The 8,979-nt window shown below is 67.0% G+C and overlaps 2 protein-coding genes across 4 annotated transcripts; both read right to left on the reverse strand.

Annotated features, from left to right (window-relative positions):
- Positions 1-1,420: 1,420 nt before the first annotated feature.
- LOC101922683 (chymotrypsin-C) lies at positions 1,421-3,248 on the reverse strand. Of its 2 annotated transcripts, none has more exons than XM_055799824.1 (8): positions 3,111-3,248; positions 2,687-2,778; positions 2,496-2,593; positions 2,287-2,412; positions 2,067-2,203; positions 1,851-1,996; positions 1,598-1,747; positions 1,421-1,497 (listed from the first exon to the last, which is right to left on the reverse strand). In XM_055799824.1, the coding sequence occupies exons 1-8, from the start codon at positions 3,178-3,180 to the stop codon at positions 1,480-1,482; spliced, it is 837 nt and encodes a 278-aa protein (XP_055655799.1). In that variant the 5' UTR covers positions 3,181-3,248; the 3' UTR covers positions 1,421-1,479. The 2 variants fall into 2 exon arrangements, with proteins under 2 accessions (XP_055655799.1, XP_055655798.1); XM_055799823.1 differs by lacking the exon at positions 3,111-3,248 and adding an exon at positions 2,892-3,069.
- A 447-nt stretch (positions 3,249-3,695) lies between these two features.
- On the reverse strand, positions 3,696-8,673 carry EFHD2 (EF-hand domain family member D2). Of its 2 annotated transcripts, none has more exons than XM_055800761.1 (4): positions 8,465-8,673; positions 5,065-5,212; positions 4,793-4,927; positions 3,696-4,653 (listed from the first exon to the last, which is right to left on the reverse strand). In XM_055800761.1, the coding sequence occupies exons 1-4, from the start codon at positions 8,662-8,664 to the stop codon at positions 4,519-4,521; spliced, it is 618 nt and encodes a 205-aa protein (XP_055656736.1). In that variant the 5' UTR covers positions 8,665-8,673; the 3' UTR covers positions 3,696-4,518. The 2 variants fall into 2 exon arrangements, with proteins under 2 accessions (XP_055656736.1, XP_055656737.1); XM_055800762.1 differs by lacking the exon at positions 8,465-8,673 and adding an exon at positions 5,321-5,526.
- Between the last annotated feature and the right edge of the window lie 306 nt (positions 8,674-8,979).

Below are 8,979 nucleotides of genomic sequence, written 5' to 3' on the forward strand. Positions count from 1 at the left end.
CCACCCCCCTTTCTCCCCTCCCATCTTTTTGGCTCTTGGAGCTGAGAGAACTCCCCTGTGCCAGTGCCTTTGAGCCTCCTTACTTTTTTTTTTTTTTTTTTTTTTTTCTCTCTCCTGTCTTTCTCCCTGTTGGTCTCTGCTTCCCCCTCTGTTCCACCCCCTTGCTCCCCACTCTGCCTGGGTTTCCCCCTGCTGGGGCAGAAGGTTTTTGGGTTTTCTGATGTCTTACCCCTCTCCATGTTATGGTGGAAAACAACAGTGCAGGGGGGGAGAACTGTTAGGCCTTGGGTTTCCCGGGATTTTATTTGTCAGTTCCAGTGAGGCCTACACCCCTGGCCACGCTGGGAAGTGCCGCATGGTCCCTGGAGCCCAGGCAAGCCCAGACCCGGGCAGGGGGCTCGCACGGCCCTGCCGCTGGTCCTGTGCAGGTGATGGTGGTGTTTGCCAATCCAGTGATGGTGTCACATGCTGATCCGGTGGCAGCATGACTCCTAAGCCAGGCACCACCCATCAGGTCCCCCGCAGAGCTCCAGGCACTGCTGCCATCCATCTCTGCTCGTCCTTCCATCACCAGGCTCCTTGCTGGGCTCCGGCAGCCGCGATGAGATGGTGAGTGGTTCCACTCAGGGGTATGCGGTGTGGCACCCCTCCACACCTCCCCGGCAGCCTCTTCCCACCTGCTGCCATTGCCATGGTCGCCTCTTTCCCCGGAACACCCCACATCTCCCCTGTGGCAGCTCCAGCTCGTTCAAGAGACCCCACAGCCAAGACCCACAGAGCAGCACTCCCCCACCCCGTGGCTCCAGCCACTGTGGAAGAAGATCCTCAGTAAGATGCCCAGCCTCCTGGGCCACATCACAGGTCCTGGAGCCAGCACGGGCCAGGCCAGGCAGCTCCCAGGAGTTCCAGCTGCAGCTGGGCTCTCTCAAGTCATCCCCCACCCCAGCAGGCCCCCCAGGACCAACCCAGGTCCCTCAAGACCCCCCATTAAAAATCAGCTGCCCTCAGGTAGCCCAGTGCCAGTCAGGTCCCCCAAAACCTCCCAGGGGCAGCCGCATTCCCTAAAGGTAGATCCACACCCCCCCCTCAAAGGCCAACTGGTTTCCCTGGAGCCCCCCAGGACCCCCCAGCCAGACCCCACCCCCTCTCCCCCCAAACCACCAGCTAAGCTGTGAGCCCCTCAGCTCAGCCCTGGGTGTGGATCCCACTCCCCAACCGGGGGCAGTTTGTGGGATGGCTGCCCCCCCCCGCTCCTCAGCCCCCCTGGAACCTGGCCAGCCCTGCTGCGCAGTGGGGAGACCTTCCCGAGTGCACGGGCCGAACCCTGCTGTCACTGGCCACAGCCCTGGGGGTCTGCCCCCAGCCCCACCACGTGATTTCCACCCCCCACCCCCCCAAATAACCAGTGGGACACACAAGGTCCTCTCAGCACTTTTGCCTTTATCACGCTTGAGATCTGTTGCACCACGCGCCGCCGCCTCAGTTCGTGCTCATTTTCTGCCAACGACAAGACACGGCGCGGGTTGGGGGGAGACCTTGGCCTGGATGGGGACAGCGTGGTCCACCCCTCTGCGGGGGCAGGGAATGGGGCACCCACCTCGTTGATCCAGTCGATGTAGGCAGACACCCGCGTGAACACCGTCGGCTTCTTGATCATGTTGCAGCTCAGCCCGGAGCCAAAGCTGACAATGCCGTCCACGTCCCAGAGCCCGTTGCGCTGGCAGTTCAGGGGGCCGCCCGAATCCCCCTGCCCGGACAGACAGATGCTTGCTACCACCACTCCTGGGCACCCCGGCCAGCCCACCCCCTCCAGCCGGGGGCACCCACTGTCCCGTGGTGCCAACACTCACATTGCAGCCGGAGACCACGCCATCGCCGCCGGCGCACACCATGGTGGTGCGCACCGTGCTGCCCCACCAGTCTCGCTTGGAGCAGGTCGCGTGGTCCACCACGGGCAGCAGGGCTTGCTGCAGGACGTCAGCCAGAGGCCCATTCGCTGCAACAACAGCACCTTGTACCCCGCGCCCCCTTGCCCCCCGCCTCCTCCCCAGGGACCCCACGCTTACTCCGGAGGCGTCCCCAGCCGGTGACGTAGCAGGGGTAGTTGTTCTCCAGCACCAGGCCGGCGGGCGGCAGGCAGGCGGGACGAATGGTCTCGCTCTCCTCCACCTCCTGCGCCAGCTTGATCAACGCGATGTCATTGCTGCGGGGAAAGCCGAGCCATGGGGCTGAGGGACCCCAGCCACGACGTCCCCCTGCTCGCCCACACCACGTCCCGGCCGTTACATGATTAAGAAGGAGTTCCACTTCTCGTGCACAATCATCTTCTCAACGCCCACGGCCAGCGAGCCCGGCTCGTCCTCCTGCGACAGCACCTGCTTGCCCAGCACCACGCGGTACGTCATGCTAGAGCTGCCGGATGGGGAGAAGGGGGTGTCAGTCCCCACAAACGTCTTGTCCCCCTCCCCGCTGCTGACCCCACCCCCAGCACCCACCTGATGCAGTGGGCGGCTGTCAGCACCCAGTTGGGGGCAATGAGGGTCCCGCCGCACGTGTGGTGCCAAGCATTGTTGCGGCTGTACTGCAGCGAGATCTGGGAGGGTAGAAGCACAGCGTCAGCACAGGGGTGTCCCCCGCACCCATCCCCATGCCCCCCCCATCCCCATGCCTCCCTCCCACCCCTTACCTGCCAAGGCCAGCTGTGGGGCCGAGCATCTTCACCGCCCACCACGCGGGTGCCCAGCAGTGGCGGCACAGCCGGCTGACCGCATCCGTAGGCTGCAGGACACCCGGCAAAGGGACCTCAGCTGCCACCAGCACCCAGGGCCACAGCCTGTGCTGGGGTGCCATCTTCCCCCCCACCCCCACCCCCACCCCCTGCCCTCACCCACCATAGCCAAGCAGCACAGCGAGACACAGAGCCCCCAGCATGGTCGTGCAGTCCCGAGCGGCCGTGCCACAGCTGCTTGCCCCTCTTATAGTGCCTGCCACAACTGCCACCAGCAGCAGAGACCTTGGCGTCACCCCTGCTGCCACCGACATGTGGGGACTGTCCCACGCTGGTGGGGGCAGGGCACCCCAGCCCCATCACCCCATCTTATCACCCTCACCTGTGCTGCCTGGGAACAGCCCCATCTGCCCACCACGCGCCGGCACCGTGCCATCACACAGCAGGGACATCTGGCTCCAACCTGGGGACAGCTGCTGGACAGACCCCCAGCCATGCCGCTCTGTGCTGGGGGTGGGGGGGTGGGGTGGGGAGTCGGGCAGCCCAGCTGCACCCCAACCTCCAGCACCGGCTGCCTCAGGACGTGGCCACCCCAGCCCCCACCGCCCCCACCGCCCCCATGCTGCTGCTGCGCTCCTGTCTCACGCTCTGTGCTGCCAAGGCTGGCCGACCCCCAGCGGAGGGGGGGCAGCCGCTGGGCACACGGGCTGATACCCGCAGTGATGCTGAAAAACCTGCCATCACGCCACATCCACACACCTGGAGCGGGCCCCAACTGCTTCCCACGCTGCCAGCCTGGCACGGCCACAGCTCAGTGCCCGTCGCCACTGCCTGCCCATGGGGAGGCTGGCCCCCAGCACCAGCAGCTGGATGCTCACAGCCACAGACCCCTTCCCCCGACCCGAGCACCCCCCGCCCCCCCCCCCAGACACAGCCAGGCCTCAGCTCCCCGCACAGGCACTCAGCGTGCTTACGAAATATAATATTTATTTGGGATTAAAATTAAAAAAAAAACCAAAACACAGCTCCCTCCCCCAGCACCGCTGCTCAGGGGACACGGCGGGACAGATGTGCCTCTTCACAGCCACCCCCCCCCTCCCCCCCAAACATGGGAGACTCAGTCGCCCGACGGGAGGCTCCACCACTCGCCCTCCTGGGCTGGACATGGCGCACGCAACCGTAACGCAGCTTGGTGAGCCAGCAGCTGCCCCCCGACACAGGCAGGTGGGGGCCACGGCGCTCAGCCCCCTGGGGGCTGCACCCGCGGGGTGGGCACCGACCCTGGGTGCCCACACACGCACAGAGCCCCTCTGCCGGCACCTGGCCTTCGCCACGCTCACCGGCAGTGTGCCGGGCACAGAGACCATGGCCAGCAGTGGCCAACGGGCACCGAGCCAGCACGGCCACTGTGACACCCACCCGGGTAGCCCCCCCCCCTACAAAGCTCACAGTGCATGCGCCACGCACGACAGCCCAGGGACAGGGGCCCCAGCAGCAGCAACCCCTGGCAGGGGACGGGGTGCTGCTGCCCTTTGGGGCGGGAGCAGCTCGGCAGGGGGACACGCTGGGGACACAGGGGAGCACAAACAAGACGGACAGACACCACAGCAAGGAGACGGGGAGCCAGGGCCAAGTGGCTGGTGCTGGTGTGCTGAGCCCGGCCCCGAGCCTGCCCGTCGGGATTCACAGGTGACACGTGGCTCGGGCAGCGCTCCCGGCCGCTCGGCCCACACGGCCTTCCCAGCTCGGGCACCGCAGCCCAGTCCTGCCCAGCCCCGCGCCGGTGCCCGTCACTGCTTGAAGGTGGACTGCAGCTCCTTGAATGCCGCCTTCCTCTGCTTCAGCTCCTCCGCCTGCTTCTTCTTCTCCTCCTGCTCTGCCTTGATCTCCTCCTCGAAGCGGCTGGCATCATGGATGGCTTGCACCTGCAGAGGGGGGCACGTCCAGCTGGGTCCCACAAGACCCCTGCTGCTGCTCCCCCCACCATCTTCACCCCTGTCCCCAGCGAGCCAGCACCAAGAACCTTCACCCATCACCGACCCAGTGTCCCCACACCTGCCTCACCTTGGCCTCAAAGAAGCTCTTGGCGCCCTTCACCCCCTCCGTGGAGACATCGATCTCGGAGAGCCGGGCCAGGGCGTGCAGCCCGCTGTCCTCCTGCAGCTCGCCCGCTGCTGCCTTGCGGAAAATCAGCAGGAACTGCAAGGGGAGAGGGTGGTGTCAGCTCCCCCGAGACCACCAAGCCACCACGACCTCCCCCCCCAGCCCAGCCCAGCCCTGAGCGGAGCAGCCCTCGGGTCACCTCCCTGGCAGCACAGAGCCCCCCAGCCCCTCACCTCCCGAAAGCTCAGCTTGCTGTCCAGGTCCTCGTCCACTTCCTTGATCATGTTCTTCAGGCCCAGGTGCGTCTGCGGAGCCCCCAGCTTCTCCATCATCAGCTTCAGCTCCATCAGGTCAATGAAGCCATCTTTCCCTGCATCGTACCTGTGGGAAGGAAGCACAGTCCTGCCACACGGCAGCAGGACACAGAGCGCACGCAGCCACCCTGGCACCGGCCCTCTGTGCCCACCCAGCACCCTGTGCCCACGCTACCTGGGGAGCGAAGCAGCAGGCATGGAGAGGATGGCACGGACCGGGGCAGTGACGCTCTCGGGCGGCTTGCCAGACCGCGGGGGAAGCTGCCAGCGAACCGCTAACAGCTCCCCAGAGCATCATCTGGAATCGCTTCTGCTGCTGTGCGGCACTTGGCAGGAAAACCTCCCGGGATGCTGCCAAACCTGCTGCTGGCTCCGCAAACTGGGAGCCTGAGCACACACTCCCCTCGGCTGCTACAAGGGATGACAGCTACGGCACTAAGCCCACCAGGCGCTGCTCCCCACATCATCCCTTGGCCACAGCCCCCCGTCCTCTCAGCCGAGCCGGCAGCTTGCCTGGCTCCCAGGGGTGTGATGCTGTGTGGGTGCTCCCAGCAGCTCCTGTCCGTTGGGCTGTGGGGACCAGGAGCTCTCCAGCGCAGCCACCTCCTCCTCCCTATGACACCCCCAGGTCCCGCCTGCCCAGAGCCCCCTGGCTTCCATGCTCCAGCCCCAGCCAGGTGCCCAGCCTTGACCAGGAGACCCAGGCGCACTGCTGCTTACCGAACCTGCTGACAGACCCCACAGGGATGCCCCTTCTCGGCCCCCTGCCACCATTCCATCCAGCCTCCCACCCACCCGGGGCTGGCAGCCCACCCCTCCGCTGTCTGTGCTGGTGGCACACGGTCCCCTGCCCCAGAACCTCTCGGCACAGCATGGCACAGCACTTCGTACGGCTCCATGGCATGGGCACAAGAGGAGAGCCCTGCGGCACATCCCAGGACGTTGCAGAAGTAGATGAGCACCTACGCAGCTGTACCTGTCGTTACAGGGCTTTTTTGGTTTTTTTCTTTTTTTTTCTTTTTTTTTTTTTTTTTTTGGTGTGTTGCCTTTTTGTTTTTCGTGGCTCCTCTTTCCTGTGCCTGCAGGCCCTGCAGCAGCCCCGCAGAGCACCCGGCTCCCCACACTGCAGGTCCATGACTCATTTGTACCTTCCCGCTGCGGTCTGCTCTGTCCGTGCTGCCAGCATCACCTTCCTGCTCCCCCACGCTGCTGGGGCCCGAACCAGGGCCAGCCCCGCTCACTTCTGCCTCCGAGACCCCTCTCGGAGCACTGGGCAGAGAGTTTCTCTGCAAGGGGCAAGTTTGCTAGCCTGGCCCTGCCACTTCGTCCCCTAAGCCTTCCTCTGATGGCAGGGCGCTGCCTCACTCCCCCCAACCCTCCTCTCTGATTTTCAGGGGTGCTGCTGCTTTTCTGCTTCTCCCCGGGGAAGCTCCCAATGGGTAACATCACCCCTACGGAGAGAAAAAACCCTTCCATGTGTCACTTTACCCTGCACAGCTGATGGCCACGTCACAAGGACTGTGGCAGTGGCACGGACAGCGTGGCAGAGCCAGGCTTGACGCACCCCTTGCTTGGGAGACCCCCCCTCTGGCTCCCAACCCCCCGGGGGCCGCCTCAGCAGCGGGCGCGCAGCCCCGGCGCTGCTCCTTTCGCTGCAGTGAGACGCTGCAGCTGTCAGAGCAAACACGTCTGCCTCGCACACCCGGCTCCCTCGTCTGCGCAGCGCTGGCCAGGCTCCACCACCGCCATCTGCGCCGCGGCCGCAGCACCCACACCCACCCACCGCTTTGCCCCGTGGGGACCCCCATCCCCGTTGGGGGCTCCCCTCTGCTGCAGTCCCGCAGCAGCCTGCCCGTCTCGCTCGCTGCTGCATCCAGGCAATGGGACGTAGCGGGGAACAGGGGGCTCCTCATGCTGCCAGCACCCTAAACACCCCCAGCCTCGTGCTTCCGTGCTGGCCGCCCCCATCCCCTGCACCTTCTCCAGCGCTCGGCCATGCCAGAACAAGACCACATGGCAGGGTGCTGGATAGGGTGAGGGGCAGCAGCCCACCGCCACCCTGCCTTCACCCACGGCCCCCAGAGCCACGGAGCACCTGACATGCCATGGCTCTATGGGGATGCTCCGGGGGGGATGCTCCGGGCTGTCCCACTCGCCCCCGGTTACTTGTGCACATCCTGGCATGACCAGGCTCAGAGCCATCCCCATTTCTGTCTCCCCCCCTGGAAATTTCCAGGGCTCACTGTCGGCTGCCAGCATCCAGCATCCCCCCCCCAGGCCGAGCTGGCACACGAAGTCACGCTCCGCCGCGCGTGGTGGCACGCAGCGCCCAGGGATGCTGAGGACATGCCGCCTGCCCTCGCCGCTGCAGCCGCCGGGGTCTGTGCTGCTGGCAAAGAAGTGGGGGTCCCCTGCGGGCTCCTCCAGCGCCCCCCCCCCCCCCCCCCGCCTTGAGCACAAGGTGCTGGGGTCCCTCCTCACAGGTGATGGGGGACAGGGCATCCCTTTGGCAGCAGTTTGGGGGTGCACATGCATCTCTCCTGCAGGGAGCTGGGGGGGAGGTGACCCTGGCATCCCTCCTCTGCAAAGTGCGGGATGAGGGGGCACGGGGAGCCCCTGGCATCCCTCCTCTGCAAAGTGCGGGATGGGGGGGCACGGGGAGCCCCTGGCATCCCTCCTCTGCAAAGTGCGGGATGGGGGGGCACGGGGAGCCCCTGGCATCCCTCCTCTGCAAAGTGCGGGATGAGGGGGCACAGGGAGCCCCTGGCATCCCTCCTCTGCAAAGTGCGGGATGGGGGGGCACGGGGAGCCCCTGGCATCCCTCCTCTGCAAAGTGCGGGATGGGGGGGCACGGGGAGCCCCTGGCATCCCTCCTCTGCAAAGTGCGGGATGGGGGGGCACGGGGAGCCCCTGGCATCCCTCCTGCAGAGAGATAGAGCTGGGGGGGAGCCTCCCACAAGGAGCCAGGGGGTCTCTCCTGCAAGGAATGAGGGGGGGGTCCTCATCTAAAGGCATAGGGGTGCCCTTCATGCAATGAATGGGGGGGTCCCTCATGTAAGGCATAGGGGTGTCTGTCCCGCAAGGAATGGGGGGGTCCCTCCAGCAATAAACGGGGGGGCTCCCTCCGGCAAGGAACAGGGGGTCCATCCTGCAGTGAATGAGTGGCTCCCTCCTGCACGGAATGGGGGGGCTCCCTCCCGCAAGGTGCGGGGGGGTCCATCCTGCAATGAACGGGGCTCCCTCCGGCGAGGAACGGGGGTCTCTCCCGCAGGGCGCGGGTGCCGTGGCCGCTGCCCCGCCGCCCCCTGCCCGTACTCACTGTCGGAAGAGCCGCTCCATGTCGCGGAGCTGCCGCCGGGAGAACTCGCGGAACTCCCCGGCGGGGCTGAAGACGCGGCGGCCGCCCCCGGGGGAGCCCTCGGCCCCCGGCCGCCCCGCCGGGCTGCCCGGCCCCGGCCCCGGCTCCGGCCCCCGGCCCCGCCGCCCCGCCGGCCCCTCCGCCGCCGCCGCCGCCGCCATGGTGCCCGGATGGCCGCCCCGCCCCCCGCCCCAACCCGCCCCGCCCCGCCGGGGGCCGGCCCAGCGCCCCCCGCCCAGCGCCCCCCGCCGGTCCGGCCCCGGGGCTCCTCTGCCGTGGGGGGGCTCCCCTGCCGTGGGGGGGCTCCCGTGCCCTGGGGGGGCTCCCGTGCCCTGGGGGGGGCTCCTCTGCCCTGGGGGGGCTCCCCGGCCCTGGGGGGGCTCCTCTGCCCTGGGGGGGCTCCCCTGCCCTGGGGGGGCTCCCCTGCCCTGGGGGGGCTCCATTGCCCTGGGGGGGCTCCTCTGCCCTGGGGGGGC

Source organism: Falco peregrinus, chromosome 3 (assembly GCF_023634155.1).
Source record: "Falco peregrinus isolate bFalPer1 chromosome 3, bFalPer1.pri, whole genome shotgun sequence".
NCBI lineage: Eukaryota > Metazoa > Chordata > Aves > Falconiformes > Falconidae > Falco > Falco peregrinus.